Here is a 16,549-nt window from a genome sequence, read left to right on the forward strand (position 1 = left end):
GTTTGTATGTCTGTTTGTTACTCCACGCAAAAAACTACTGAACTGATTAGTCATTAAATTTGGCATATGCATAGAGGATAACTTAGATTAACACATAGGATAGTTTTTATCCCGCTAGCTTTTCGACTGCAGCTTCACCCGCTTTTTCAAAAAATAGTACCCGTTCCGGTGAGATTTCTGGGATCCAAGTTCACATTCATATGCGTTACAAATTTCATGAAAATCGGTTCAGCAGTTTTTACATGAAGGAATATCAAACAAACATACAAACTTTCGCATTAATAATATTAGTAATATAATAAGTAGTATAATACCTGTGTTGAGATTTCTGGGATCCAAGTTACCTTTTATATGTGTTACAAACATGAAATTCGGTTCAGCTGTTATTGCGTGAAGGATTAACAAACAAACATACAAACTTTCGCATTTATAATATTAGTAAATAAGTATATAAATACCTGTATGAGCATCTTCCTGTCCTCCTCAATGTGTTTGTGTGTCGCCTCTTGTTCCACCTTCAGTTCCGTTTTTAGCGGTATGTTTATGTTCACGCGCAGTTTTTTGCTGAAATTCATAATTATATTTTATTTATATGAATAAATATTAAATCTGATTATAATATACCGTTTTAAAGTTTATATTTATTTACACAATTAAAGATCAGTCTAAAGATCACAGTTTTGAATTATTTAGGATTGGATGTTATGGATAGAAACTATAAAACCCATAATACATACAATATATCAATAAACAACCAAATAAATAAGAATTATTATTTTCTATACTCTAAACACTTAAGATATAATATGTAAAAACAGTTTGCTATCTGGGTTTCACGCAAATTAGTCGGATATTTATGAAACTTTTCTTACATAGGCCCGTCGGTAAATTATAATCCATAATTTATTTTGAAGTGAAACTTCCTTAGGCGCGTTGAGAGCAAAATTTCAAAGTCGCGTCATGGCAATACAAATTTTGTCACCTTTGAATCTTGCCAAAGAAGTTTCACATCTGACACTTGTGCTCGGCACACGCGATTTTTTAAATTAAATCTATAATATAAAAATGAATCGCAAAATATGTTGGTAAGCGCATAACTCGATAACGGTTGAAGCGATTTCGTTAATTCTTTTTTTATAATATTCCTGCAATTAGTATGGATCTTATGGAGAGAAAACGTAAACATGTACCACGGGCGAAGCCGGGGCGGACAGCTAGTAAGTAATAAAAAAATGTGTGTGTACACACGTAAGAAGTGAAACTTCTTTATGACCTTATTTTTCAAAAAATAATTTGCTATATGCAACTGTACAGAAATACGTCAATCACGCGTGGTAGGGATAACAAAAAGATGGCGCGTAACGGGAAAATGTCACGCGTAACAAAGAAATACCCCGGGAAATAGGATAGGATAGGTTTTATCCCGGAAATCCCACGGGAACGGGAACTATGCGGGTTTTCTTTGACTGCGCGGGCGAAGCCGCGGGTGGAAAGCTAGTAAGTTTATAAACTACATTTTTTTCCAACTCCGATAAAGAGGTTTCACTTCAATAATATACTCACTTCTTATATCCTAAATACAGTTCAACAACCGACGACTCGGTTAGCTCCGACTCATCATCCGCGCACACCAGCAGTTTCGCTTTTAGAAGGATTTGTAACACCTGCAATTATTATATAAATAAATAAATTAAATACGTTTTTGGTATTTTGTCTGGATGTTGGCAACAATAAGCCAATACTGCCAACATCCAGAAAAATACTCCAATTAATAACTACAGAGAAATAGGTGGATGTAGTTCACGAATAGCAATTTTTGAATGAGGGTCAAGACGTATAACATATTAGTCTCCCCGTGACCACGTTAGCTGCAAAGTGTGCGAAATGCCGGGAATCCATACTAATATTATAAATGCGAAAGTAACTCTGTCTGTCTGTCTGTCTGTTACTCAATCACGCCTAAACTACTGAACCAATTTGCATGAAATTTGGTATAGATATATTTTGATACCCGAGAAAGGACATAGGATAGGTTTTATCCCGGAAATCCCACGGGAACGGGAACTATGCGGGTTTTACTTTGACTGCGCAGGCGATGCCGCGGGAAGAAAGCTAGTATAATATAAATAAATCGCTTTTAAAATCCGTTAAAATATTTAATTTCTAAACAAAATACGTTTTTGTATATTTAATATAAAAAGACAAAAAAAAAATGTACATGAAAATTTTTGGCCTTTGACAAAATAAATGATTTTTTCTTCTTTCTTTCCATTTTGTACACTATATTCCCAATCTAACCTGTATCAGATAATCCCCTTTGTTCCATCTTTACATACATTATCAAATATGTTATAATAAAAATATATCTTATATTTATAATGTTACTAAACACATTTTCAATACATTTCCAAACGAACCTGAATCAAAAGAACATAATATTTTCTACATAATAAGTACATATTTCCATACGAACCTGTATCAAAAAGTCCCCCTTGATACCAGTATGATGCTCCAACTGACGGACACTCCACGACGTGTTGTCGTTGTACTGCAGGAGTACAGCCATTTGGAACGTGCTCGCTTGTAGTGTGTATCTGTGTGATTAGTAAGTAATCTATAATATAAAAATGAATCCCAAAATGTGTTGGTAAGCGCATAACTTGAGAACGGCTTAACCGATTTCTAGTTTTTTTTAAAATAATATTCCTTGAAGTTCGAGGATGGTTCTTATTTAGAGAAAACGTGAATATGTACCACGGGCGAAGCCGGGGCGGACCGCTAGTAAGTCATAATAATTAACAATCTATTAAGTTATTTTGTTTTTACTCTAGATAGGGAAGCGCTTGACCACAATCTCGCCTGATGGAAAGCTAAGATGCGGTCTAAGATGGTACCCGCTTCCCTAGTAGGTACCGGTTCACTCTTCGCTTGAATAATTAATCTATTTATTATATTAAAAAGAACGCGAAACATTATTATGGCAGGGGAGAATGAGATTGACCTTCTTACCAATAGATCTGTGAAATAAATCTTCAAATTTCAAATTCAAATCGTTTATTTGTTCGAATTGTGGCAATACAGTACAATACAAAACGACGTCAATCTAGTTTTCTCTTAATAATTTCAAAATGTTTTATTTGATTTTGGCTATCTACCTACCCATTCGTCCCTATGAAACGGGATATAAACAAAAATAAATATATCTTACGCATCTCAGAACTAAGCTAAGCTCAGCAACACAACAGATTTCTATCGATGAAGGCGCTTTCCAAAATCAACAAAAATTAATTTTTACTGAAAAAACCAAACACAATAAAGATATAAAAAGTATCTATTTGTGATAGAACTTTTACACAAAGTACATTCCACAAAACACTTAGTGCAATTTCATACCTATTTTAATTAGTCTATTTTTTTGGTATTTATTATATTAGCCCTTTCATACCTATTTTTGATATTTTGTTAGGGTTGTCACAAAAGAAAAACACACCTGTTCTTAAAACAATTGGTGACAAGCTCGCCCTTGCTCATGTTATAGAGCCAGTTGAGCTTTCTGCCCGAGTGCTGAGACGAGTAGAACGTTGTGAAACGGTGCACTGAACGCTCCAACTGGAATATGTTACAAAAATTAATTAAATATATGCAGATATATTATGTATAAATTATTAAAGAATAGAAAAAAATTGATCACGAAGCGAGAATCGAACCCGCGTCTTCCGCCAATCCGGAACGACAATCACGCCTCGTGATTGATTTTTTTTATATTCCTTAAAATTTTATATGTATAAAGCATTGAATGCCATAAAAACCAAAATATACATTTCAGATATATTATATCGTTTTTTTAATTTTATAAAGTGAGGACATATTAGTATAGGGTACTTATGTATTATTACTAGTATACTAGAAGTTTTTGTGTTTCATCTAGTTATTTCTTCTTTTGATATAATATTTATGAAATTTTCGATTAGATGAACTTAAATGTGGACATTGATAATAAATAAATAATTTTTTTTTTTTTAAATATAATAGAAGGTCCATAAACTACGCTTTTAATGTTTCGAATGAGATACTATCTGTTTGACTATCTATCTGTGTGTGTGTGTTTGCGTATGTGATTTTCCAACAACGTGTTTATATGTTTGTCCATCGTATACCTCGGTGGGCAGCTGGAAGGAGGTGGACTGCTGGAAGGGCCACGAGCCGGAGGAGAGCACTTGTATGCTGAAGTCAATGTGCAGCGGCGCTTCGCTGCTGTTCGCTATGTGCTTGCGGAAGTTCTCGTTCAGATCCTTCGATACGCCTATGTCCTGTTATACATTAAAAATTATATTTAAAAAAAACCTTGCAAGTCGAATTGAAATGTTCGAAGTCTGTTAAAATAAGTACAAGAGTGCGCGCCACGAAAAAAGTCCCACGGCGAAGGTATGTACTAAATTTGACAAGTCAGTTTTTTTTTGCGCATAGAGCGCAATGTCTACGGGACTTCTTTCGTGGCACGCGTCTTCGGGACTTCTTTCGTGGCGCGTACTCAACGATTTAACATAAGATAGCGTTTTCTAAGATGGCGGCGTTAGTTCTGAATGCTCGTCATCGATGCAAATAATAATAATTAGCCGAAATATGTTTGATTAGTTTAACTACTAAGTGCACAAAAAAAAGGGAAAGTGGTCGATACATTTGGAAAACTTTATTGATTGAAAAATATCCATTAATGAAAAATAAAACATTTAAAACGTAACTTACCTGGAACATTCTTTGCAATTTGCTTGTGTATTCGAAACCGCACGCCTGTTTTAACTTTGAGATCATTGAAGCCTGTAAATAAAACATTTATTATTTTAGAATTACTGTAATAAATAAATAAAAGTATTCAGGACATTATATTTTTTTACTAGTGGGAAGCTACAGTATTCCTGATATATTTAATTTACAATTTAATGAATGGAAAAACATTCAGTATTGATGCGGATCGAATATGATTTTATAGTCTTTAAAATTTCCAAATATTTATATATTGCATCTAACGCGAACGTTATAAAAAACAAACATATTTTATTGAACATCTCGCACCCTTAAAACATAAATGGCACTAAACGAAAATGTTAATTTTACAGTACGGCCGTTTTAAGATTTTTTAAAAATTGAATTGGTGATATGGAACTAAAAAAATATAAATATAGACTTGTGATCGGATTAAAATAACAGTTTGACTAACGCTGTTTCAGTATCCAGTGGCAAACAATAAAATTATTGATTATTTATTAATGGAGAAGCATTTTAAAAAAATGTTTAGTATTGTGTCAGTTATAGTTTTCTAGTTATTCAAAACTTTTTGCTTAATGACCTCTAAAATGTTATTTTCCCTACATTGTAATAATAACAAATAGAGAAATAAAACAGTAGAATTACTAAAATAATAAAGAATTATATTTATTTGGCACATGCTCATAGTTTTCGGTCAAAATTACCACACATATTCATAATTAACAAGTCTGTTTGAATCTAGATAAAAGTATTGTCATAAATAACATTAACATTAAAATCTTGTTCTTACTACTTACTAATCAGTACAGTTATTAGAGGTATTTCAATTAATTTGCTAAGATCAAATTCTTTCCAAGTAGGAACTGTTAAAGTTACGTAAAAATCAGCGTATCAAAGGTTTAATTATCACGGGTCAGTAAAAATCTTGCAGTAACTTCGTTAACCTTCTTCGGTTTTCTATTAGAGTTAATCTTTTTATATATTTTATATCTGGACTTTATCTCTGTTAAGTTAAAAATAAGTTTTCGTGACTCTTCAGAAATTCTATCTGCGATTTTCAGACGACATGTACTTCCACAAGGTTGCTTAATCATTTTAGCTGGAAAAACGTTTTGAGTTTGAAACATATTTTTGCCTGTATTTATTAGTATCTTCACAATATTTGTAGTATGTAACGATCTTATTCTTTTTCGTTTTCTTGTAATTGCATCAACTGGCTGAGTTGGAGCTTCTTTTGCAGTATCGTTCATCGTTCCTGTGTCATTTGTATTAAAATGTATGATTTCGACGTTATCAGCAGGGTTGGAAGAGGCGACAAGATAACCATCATTCGGAGCAAGACTATTTTTAAGATTCGAATCAGCAGGAAGATGATCACTTATTTGATGATTATTAGAAACTTCAACAATCTGAGTGAAGGAAATGTCATCAATTTTTGCATTTGGTCATTCCTTTTACTTTACATTTTGGGTTCTCTGTTTCGTCATCCGGATTAGAAGGGTCGAAATTATTACGTGTGTCTATAGTACCTACTTTGAGTAATTTGTTGGGTTAGGTTATGGCCTTTGTATAGACAAAGCTGAAGCTGAACTGGATGATGTGCTTGAGGACGAAGATGAGAACGAGCTGGACGACGAAGACGATGACGACGAGTTTGAGTTTGATCTCCTGCATTTTTTATTTGATGGAAAGTTTGTTCTGTCATCGTCTCAGGCGAGAAAAAAGTTACCATCGTCAGTGTTAGTTTGGTTGTGATAAGAGCTTAAAGGATGAACTTCTCATGATGTTCAAATCGGACGCACTCATTGTTGAAAGCGGTTCAACAATATCGGAATTTCTTTTAGAAGCAGGCTTAGTAATTTGAGATCCATCATCGTCATCATTTTCTTTTTTTCTTTGATTGTTCTGAGTTGATAATTCTATTATACTTCTACATCTACTTCTTTTCGGATCCATGATAGTATAATACAAAAAGCCTTAAACAAAATGCCTTTTTTATTATTAAATTCGAATAAAAACAAAGTCCTAATTAAAGTTAACATAATATAACTGACACTAATGTAATTACGCACAGCGAAAATTTAAAAGCATATTTATTGATTAAATGGCTCTTTAAAGAAAATGCCCGTTATTGAATTTCGTATAAAAACAAAATCCACACTAAACTTATTAAATAACTGGCATTATATTCAAACTGCCACTTATGCATTTACTCACTGTAAATCATAGTTACTATACTCTTTGCTGTAAATATTCGAAAGCAAATTAATTAAATAAGTGGCACTTTACACAAAGTGCCAGTTTTTGACTCACCTCGACAAGGATTTCCACCGGAGACTTGACGCGAAATGGCATAGTGCCGGTTTATCAATTACCGACCGGACAAATTGTGACAAATTCATAAGTGACACTAGCGACATCTAGCAAAAATTTGACGCATTAGAGCTACCGGGATCTTTGCGTTAGGCGCGTTTCGTTTTATGCCTTTTGACTGCATACTTAACTCAAAAATGAATTTTTTTGTATAGTGCCACTTATGTTTTAAGTGTGCGATCTACATACTTATATATAAATATGTATATTTATTATTTATTTACCTCAGCGTCATCGCTAGCAGACATATGCTGCACAAGTCTCTTGGCCAGCATTTTACTGTAGAACTTTTGGAAAACGTCCTTGTCCTCTATGTATTTGAATACAACCATCTGGAAAGAAGAAATTTAATTTATATTTGTATGTAGAATAGAATGACTACTATTTAAAAATAACCTAATGTAAAAATCTTGTTCAAAAATTTAACTTTTACTTGTATTTATTATCAAGTATCTTATGTAAGTGACTGGCATAAACAATACAATATGAAATTTAAAATAATTTGATATTTTAAATAAATATTATAAGAAACAGTTATAAACATTTTGTGGATATCTATTTTTTTGCTGAGGCAGATTTATCACAATATCACTACATAGTAAAAAGCAAGGCCGCTATTTCCGTCCCTGTGTCCCTTTGTATGCTTAAATCTTTCAAACTATGCAACGGATTTTGATGCGGTTTCTTTGATAGATAGAGTGATTCAAGAAAGAGAGAGAAGAAGGTTTTAGTATTTAATTTATTAGATTTTATACAAAGCGGGCGAAGCCGCGGGCGGTAAGCTAGTTTATTATAAATAGAAAACCGACTTTAAGTAATGTGAAATTCCATACATATTTTACAACTTCAAAACATTTATAGGTCAAATAAGAGAATTACTCACTAATTGTAAGCTCATTTTTAAACTTAATTTTCAATAAATTAATAAATAAATACACTAATTACTAACCACTTGATTCAGCGTATCTTCCAATTCTGCTTCCTCTGGATTCTTGCTAGATTTCTTCAACAACAGATCGCAATATTTGGCCAATAGCTCCGGGCTTTTGGACGACGAATTCGCCGCTTTAGTCACTGCGTTGCCTGTGGGATTTTTTTTAGTAATTACAGTAAATATTTATTTTTAAATTTTTATTTTGCATTTTTAATGGTGACGTGTTGAAATAATAATTAATATAATATCCATACTAATATTATAAATGCGAAAGTCACTCTGTCTGTCTGTTACTCAATCACGCCTTAACTACTGAACCAATTTACATGAAATTTGGTATAGAGATAATTTGATACCCGAGAAAGGACATAGGCTACTTTTTACCGCGGGACATAAGGATAGGTTTTATTCCGGAAATCCCACGGGAACGGGAACTATGCGGGTTTTTCTTTGACTGCGCGGGCGATGCCGCGGGTGGAAAGCTAGTAATGAATATTTTTGTAGCAGCAACGGAAATAACTAATCAGTCATTAAAATAAGCTTATATTCATGGAATCGTCAGAACTAAACATACGCAAAATTGTTTATTATTTTTATTAAAATACTAGAGGTTTTAAAAATATTGCACGGATCATCAATCAATGAAATCCAACGAACATTTTTTATAGCTCCCATGATTTAAATTTCTTTCTATATCTCCTAAAATACAAGCTTGGAAAGATAAGTCGGTATGGCAATCATTGTCAAAAGCAGTAATAAAAGTTGAGCAGCTTTTCAGTTTATTCGTAACAAACAAAACATTCCTCATTATAAATCTAGTATAATCCATACTAATATTATAAATGCGAAAGTAACTCTGTCTGTCTGTTACTCAATCACACCTTAACTACTGAACCAATTTGCATGAAATTTGGTATAGAGATAATTTGATACCCGAGAAAGGACATAGGCTACTTTTTACCCCGGGACATAGGATAGGTTTTATTCCGGAAATCCCACGGGAACGGGAACTATGCGGGTTTTTCTTTGACAGCGCGGGCGAAGCTGCGAGTGGAAAGCTAGTATAGTATATATACACAATACTCACTGTTAATAAACCGTCCGCAAGCCTTGTCCAAAGCAGCTACGAAACCAGAGTCATTGTTGAACGCTACCAACACTAGCGCGTTATATTTCTTGTGCACTTCCAGTATAGTGGACACGTATACTTTGGGATCCTGGAACGGGAAATTATTATTAATTTTTATTGTATTTTTAAAATGGATTTAAAACATGGTTTACTTCATGTATTTTTATTTTTTTCATATATTTTGTAATGTACCCTGTTGTATTGTAATGTTATTGTTGCATTGTGGCATTTTGTGTTGTACTGTGTATTCTATGTTGTACTGCAGTATTCTGTGTTGTACTGTGTATTCTGTGTTGAACTGTGTATTCTATGTTGTACTGCAGTATTCTGTGTTGTACTGTGTATTCTATGTTGTACTGCAGTATTCTATGTTGTACTGCAGTATTCTGTGTTGTACTGTGTATTCTATGTTGTACTGCAGTATTCTGTGTTGTACTGTGTATTCTATGTTGTACTGTGTATTCTGTATTGTACTGCAGTATTCTGTGTTGTAATGTGTATTCTGTGTTGTACTGTGTATTCTATGTTGTACTGTGTATTCTGTATTGTACTGCAGTATTCTGTGTTGTACTGTGTATTCTATGTTTTAATGTGTATTCTGTGTTATTCTACTGTGTTATACTAGTGTCGTACCGTGTGCACGCTCTCGCCGAACGGCTGGTTTGTTTATGTATGTTTATCGCATGTTTTAGTATATTTATGGTGTATTTTGGTGAGTTTTTGATGTGTTTGGTGTTTATGGAGTGATTTTGGTGTTCATGGCGTATACTGATGGCACAGAATACATAATAGTAGCTAAACGCTACAGAACGGACACTCTCCGCCTCCCGCCAAAATTAAACACTTACCTCACCCCGCACGATCAGCCTAAAAATGGTCCGTATTTTTCTGCAAGGACGATACGCAACGAAGATTGACAACATTAATCAAATTGACTTAAAGTAATTTTATTATTTTGGATTTGCGATTATCGTTTTTCGTAGAAAATGGTTAGATATTGTGCTGTTTACGGATGTATTTCATCAGAAAACGCGAATTTTTTTTACGCTAGTCACAAATGTGCCAACCATAAAGCGTTAACACACACATTTGCAGTTTCTACAGTGTGACTGTCAAAACGATAATTTTGTATGGAGTGTCCGGAGTGTGCTGATGAGTTTATGGCGAGTTCCGGTATGATTTGATGTATTTGTTTTGGTGCTTTTGCGTGTTTATGGCATGTTTTATAATGTTTTTACATGTGTATACAAGATGTATTTTTCGGAGTTGTTGTACCGTACATACCGTATGAGCGCTCTCCCCGCACTTGTCGATCGCCTGCAGCCCCTGCGCGTGTATGTGCTGCTCGAGCAAACGCCGCAACTCACACAGACCGTCCGGTATACGAGCCACCAGGCTGTACATACGACCTAGGTCCGCGTTCTTGTCAGCGTCTAGGAGTTTCTGGAAGAAAATATATAGATAAGAATCAAAATTCGAACCGATAATAGTACGATTAAAAACGTGTTTCATAAGTTAAGATTATTGAACGAAGACGACCCGGCCAAACGTAGTTGTTAAAATCTTCACTCGGTATTAGGCTGGGTTTCCACCAGAGATGTGCGATGCGTAGCGTTCGTTTAGCGTTACCAGCGATACTAGGTATTGGTTTTTTACAAACTTTCTTATATTTGACTAGCTTACCGCCTGCGGCTTCGCCCGCTTTCTCTTAAACGATTTGAGATTTAAACTATCCTATCTCTCAAGTTGGATCGAACTGCACATGGTGTGCGAATTTTATTATAATCGGTTAAGTGGTTTAGGAGTCCATTGAGGACAAACATTGTGACACGAGATTTATATCTCACCTGGAACTCAGCGTGGAATATCTCCAGGTGTTTCTCGATGAGAACTCTGTCGCAGGTCTTGGCCAGTCTTTCCATGGTCGTTTCGTGGAGATACACTTGCACACGCCTCTGTTCCTCTTGTAACCTTTGTTCCGCCTGCAATGTGAGAAAGGGGTTAGTTTTTTTTGTATGGCTTTTTTGTTTGAAGTCATTGAGATATACATATGGAGACGACACCGCCTACATCACTTATGTTCCGCTCAACATACGCCATATGGCGTAACTGCACGCTCATTTTTTATTTGTTTTAAAGTGAAACGCATCAAATGTTTGTATACGCAGTGTGTGTTACGATATTGCACAAATAATACGGAAAAGTGCAAAGGAATAACTTTCATCGGTAAGTACCTTACTAGATAATATTTTTTAAAACTTAGAACAAAAAAATGGCGCACAGATTTTGTTCGTGGTGTCTCCTCCATACGTAGTATTATTATCTCAATGTTTGAAGTAGTGTTTGTTTTGTATGACAATGTGTTTTAGTTAGGCATTTATTATACAATTTTTTTTAAGAACATGATTTTGTTTGATTCCTTGTTGAGTTAATTGCTTTTCCGTGTTTCCCGCCTGGGATTTTTGTTTTAGTTAGGTAATTTAGTTTATTACGTGATGTTTGAGATCGACTTCTATGTATTTTAAGATTGTGTTTGAGTTGCTGCAGACTTTATTGCCTTTGTATGTAAAAACTAATGACGTTATGTAGATATATATGAAAAAAGAGAAATTTCTTTGTTATTGCTCCATTTCACATCCGATCTTTCGCTTTTACAAGTTATCACTATTACTTGTGTAATGCATGTGTAGAGGTCAAATAAAGATTTATTTTATTTTTATTATTTTTTTTTATTACACACTTTAATCATATTATCAATAAATTCCCACCTTAATCATATATTCAGTGACCGGATTGTTCCTCAGGAAATCCGTACTTTCTCTTGTATAGAATCTCTCCGTGTCCTCAAGGAAGATGGCTTCGAATGTCTCCTTATACACGGCGAGGTTCTGGCCTCGAGCTGATGGTTCCTCTTCGTTGAGGCCAAGGGCTACATAGCAGTTGATTACCTGAAATTGATAATGAGAAAGTTATAAAAGTGAAGTCCCGTGTCCCCGTAGTGGGGTAAGGGGCAGATGCATTATACATCTGTTTCACTGATCGATTTTCTTTAGGGACAAGTAGGTGATCAGCCTTCTGTGTCCTGCCAGACCGAGTCATTTTTTTTTCTTCGTCTCCACCGGGAATCGAACCCAGGACCCCTCGGTTCTACGCTCACGCGTCAACCACTGTACCAAGGAGGCGGTCAAGAGAAAGTTATAGCACTAAAATATATGTATAGAATAAATTATTAATGACCAAGTACTATTTAGTAGACACTAAATTGTATGGAAGAAAGGTATTGATTATATAAAAATCATTTTTCAAATACATTTACTACATGGACAGCTAATGTAAGGGATTGAAAATATGTGTTCTGTTTGTCTCTCGCTTACTTAAGATTTCTGTCAATAATCCAACGAAATATCACAGTTAGACAATTGAGCGACGCCATTTACAATACCTTTATTGAGTTATACAATGCAAGATTTTACAATTATAAATTTATAACACGAGAAATGTTAAATGGGAAGGAGTTCTGGATACAAACTGATGGAAAGACCATACCAATAGATCATACTAAATTATGAAAAAAAAATACATAAAAAAACAACAACAAAGGAACCAAAAAAATTGATGTAAACTTTTTATATCAAGCTGCATAATGTTTATCTTTTATTATAATGCTATTTCTTACAGTTATGATGAGAAATGTGTAGTGTGAACTATTTTATAAGCCTTCACATGTATCAAAGTATAATGAGGGACAATTTATCTTTGAACAAATCTATACTTATATTATAAAGCTGAAGAGTTTGTTTGTTTGTTTGAACGCGCTAATCTCGGGAACTACTGGTCCGATTTGAAAAATTCTTTGGGTGTTAGATAGCTCATTTATCGAGGAAGGCTATAGGCTATATATCATCACGCTACGACCAACAGGAGTGAACTAGTGAAGCCACGGGGTTGAAACCTCGCGGAGCAGCTAGAAACATATAAAACTCACCCCAGAAACGAGCCGAGTGTTGATCGTCTCTCCGTTCCGCTCGCGTTCAATCAATTTCAGCACAGCATTCGTCACCTGTTTGTTTAGGCACTTGAACAGATTGTCGCGCCACGTCACCAACGCAAGTTGATATATTTCGTATATACCCTGCGAAAAATAAAAAAATAACTTTTTAATGGTTTTAAATGAATAGAGGTTAGGTGAAACGAGTTTTTATCTAAGTCTGGTTATTGAAGAATATTTTTTCCATTGTTTAATACCATAGATGTCCGTGTCAATTTTTTTTTAGATATAAATTTAAGTCTGATTGCGTTTGGTAACTTGAAACAAGAATTTAAAATTGGGTTTTAAAAGCCTTTCAAATGGTTATCAATTGAATGTGGTAGGTTTGATTGTCTGTAAATAGTCAACAAAATTGATGAAAAAAGTAATTTAAAAAACTATCTTTAAATTTCAGGTTTTTATTGTATTTATGGTGTTGCCTTTATGTAATTTGTACTAAATATTTTATCTGAATATAGCATATGTGGAAAATGTCAAATTTTATTCGAATATATAGGCAACAAGTTCTTTAAGCATACCTTCCTGCCTTCTTCACACTCCCGCTTGACCCAATGCCTGTTAAGGTAGGAGCACACGCCGTTCAGTACGCGAGACGAGAACTGATACTCCTCCCACTGTTTAGTGTAGAAGGCTAGCACATCTTCGCCCATGAGGTCTGCGCCGTTCTGTTGTATACAATAACGTAATATAAACATCTAGTCGCCTATTGAAAGATCGTCAAGTATGTATTGTATATAACAAAGATTTATACATAGAAATTAACACCTTATTTCGTGGCTGTAATGTTCAAAGTATATTGTATCACTCATTTTAAAACTCTGCCTAAAGGACGCGTTAGCAGAGTTTTGCAAAGGACATTTTTTAAGCCCGATGGTGAGTCTGCGTAACTGCGCCATTCTATTGTTTATTTCAATTACAGTATTTAATAATGCAAATAATAGACGCAAATATCGGAAAATCTATGAAATAAAAACTGAACAAAAAAAGTGTTTTAAAATAACACAATGTTACATAATTAATTGATTCTCGAATTAGTAAACTATTCGAATAGTAAACTAGACGAATATTCAAAATGAATATTAACATACCTTCAACAAATTTATAAGATACATTCTTAGGAATTCCCTCAGCCTCTTGTAGAGTTCCAGTCCAACCAATTGCGCGCCGCCTGGCACTTGACCCGTCTGTAAGTAAAATAGACCTTAACGTTATTACAATAAGAATTAATTTGTTGTGAGATCTTATAAACTTCGTTTTGTTTCATGCATAGTGCATTATTGCAACAAAGAAATTTGTTTCTGCTTTTTATATAAAAAAAAAACTTTTAAATATATCGATGAATTCGTCGAGATGTTAAAAAGGCTCCTAAGACGGAACTTTTTCAGTCAAAGTATGTATGCTTAAACAAAATTCAGTATTAAACAAAGCAGACTTATCAAAACGACACAACGCAGAATCAACTAACATACTTATGCCGATATCATGTATATTTTCTTTGTATTACAATTTTAAATCAAATCATTATGTTTCGTCTATGGCCTAGGCCCTAAGTGCTCTTGCTTTAGTGTTCGAAGTCAGGTTAAATGAAACCATTTCACAAACACGTTTTCAGTTTTTCTTTAATTCTATAAAACTTGCATAAAGTGCAATCGAGGAATTCCAAATGTACCCCACAATTCGGAAAATTGTGAATTCAGAGCATCATATTATTGTGGGTATCGTTAAGGTATCGTATGAAAATGAAGGAGTTTGGCAATAATGGCATTCATATTCGAATATTTGTTCAATCAATCACTGGTTACGTATTTATTTAACATTATTAATTGACCCTGACATTCGGAATTACCCTATTAATGTAGCATACAGTGGTATGCTACATTAATACTTAGTGAAGCACAGGAATACTATGCACAGTGAGCTCTTTTCGTGCTTTATACTTGCTTTCCGCCCGCGGCTTCGCCCTCTTTGTCTGAAACCTAATAAATTATATACTTCAACCTTCCTCTTGAATCATTCTATTTATTAAAAAAAAAAAAAGAATTGAAATCCGTTGCGTAGTTTTAAAGATTTTAGCATACAAATGAATACAGGGACAGAGAAAGCGACTTTGTTTAATACTATGTAGTGACTGTGATTTGTTACCATTTTCTTGCCACTCCCAAACGGAAGTCTGCTCGAGGTGTTGCTACCCCTACTCACGGGCCCACCGCTCTGCTGATGTACGGACGTACAGTAGTTGTATACGTGCCTGTTTTTGTGTGTATAGGAAATTTCATTGTTTTTTTATTTCTACGTGAAGACAAAATGGCCAAAATTTTCACTAAGGTTTACAGTTAAAACCGGAATTTTCTTTTATAAAATTATAATTGCCTGTGTACTTTCTGCACTGCCAAATTTCAGTGCATTTATTAGTTCAGATATTAGTTCAGAATGTATGATCGGTATGTAAATTGTATTTGTATGATATTCGAAATCTTTCTCTCCAATCTTCTTTTAAATAGGAAAACATATTATTAGTTGACATAATTCTTAAAGTAGATAAAGTACATATTTTAGGTACCCTAAATCCCTATTGTATTTAGGCCAATGCTATACCATATGGCGTATATTTATATTAAAAAGGATACGTATATAATTCCATATATCTCAACTTTGACATGTGTTGCCTCTTGTATACTTGTTCGATGCCCTCTCGCAGGTCGCCCCATATCTGTAACAATATATATAAATGATTATTAATAATAATTATAAATAGCACATTTTAAAGTAAATTTTAGAAATATCTTTCTATTTATGTATTTGGATGAATCAGAGCTACAATTTAAGCGTTGAAAGTAACTATGATTTACCTGTGTTATTATTATTGCAAGTTATTTTGTCGTTATAATACATAGGTAAGAATAGAGAGGTGCGAAGGACGATAGAGTTTAATTTTGCCTAGAGCAAAGAGGATCCTAAATTGTTTATCTTTATTCTTCATTCATTTTTAATTGTTTTGGTCTCTTGTAAGAGATTCTTCGTATCTTTGATTTTAAGACTTTATTTCACCAAGGTCGAAATTTTGGTCGAGGCTCACCGCTCAATTGATGCATTATAATTCTCGTAAGGATTATTAATTCGTAGAGATCTTATAGAGGCTACTCCTTAGACAGAACTATTTCAGTCAAAGTATGCTTATTGCTAATTTGCTATATGACATTCAGTATTAAACAAAGCAGACTTATCAAAATAACACAACGCAGAATCAACTAACTAATTAATTATCCATTGTTTTCTTCAATAGAATAATTATTGTATT

The 16,549-nt window shown here is 34.0% G+C and overlaps 1 protein-coding gene across 4 annotated transcripts in view; it reads right to left on the reverse strand.

Annotated features, from left to right (window-relative positions):
- LOC123704014 (cullin-1) overlaps positions 1-16,549 on the reverse strand; it is a 38,318-nt gene that overhangs the window by 1,319 nt on the left and 20,450 nt on the right. For all 4 annotated transcript variants that reach the window (XM_045652254.1, XM_045652255.1, XM_045652256.1 and 1 more), the window contains exons 3-19: positions 15,879-15,961; positions 15,394-15,499; positions 14,340-14,435; positions 13,770-13,916; positions 13,189-13,335; positions 11,972-12,151; positions 11,051-11,185; positions 10,488-10,646; positions 9,162-9,291; positions 8,090-8,223; positions 7,365-7,472; positions 4,747-4,818; positions 4,158-4,310; positions 3,491-3,609; positions 2,474-2,594; positions 1,564-1,664; positions 459-564 (exon numbers count right to left, since the gene is read on the reverse strand). In XM_045652254.1, coding sequence (XP_045508210.1) covers positions 459-564; positions 1,564-1,664; positions 2,474-2,594; positions 3,491-3,609; positions 4,158-4,310; positions 4,747-4,818; positions 7,365-7,472; positions 8,090-8,223; positions 9,162-9,291; positions 10,488-10,646; positions 11,051-11,185; positions 11,972-12,151; positions 13,189-13,335; positions 13,770-13,916; positions 14,340-14,435; positions 15,394-15,499; positions 15,879-15,961 — 2,097 coding nt within the window. The remainder of the gene's footprint in view (positions 1-458; positions 565-1,563; positions 1,665-2,473; positions 2,595-3,490; positions 3,610-4,157; positions 4,311-4,746; positions 4,819-7,364; positions 7,473-8,089; positions 8,224-9,161; positions 9,292-10,487; positions 10,647-11,050; positions 11,186-11,971; positions 12,152-13,188; positions 13,336-13,769; positions 13,917-14,339; positions 14,436-15,393; positions 15,500-15,878; positions 15,962-16,549) is intronic.

The sequence above is a fragment of the Colias croceus genome, chromosome 28 (assembly GCF_905220415.1).
Source record: "Colias croceus chromosome 28, ilColCroc2.1".
Classification (NCBI taxonomy): Eukaryota; Metazoa; Arthropoda; class Insecta; order Lepidoptera; family Pieridae; genus Colias; species Colias croceus.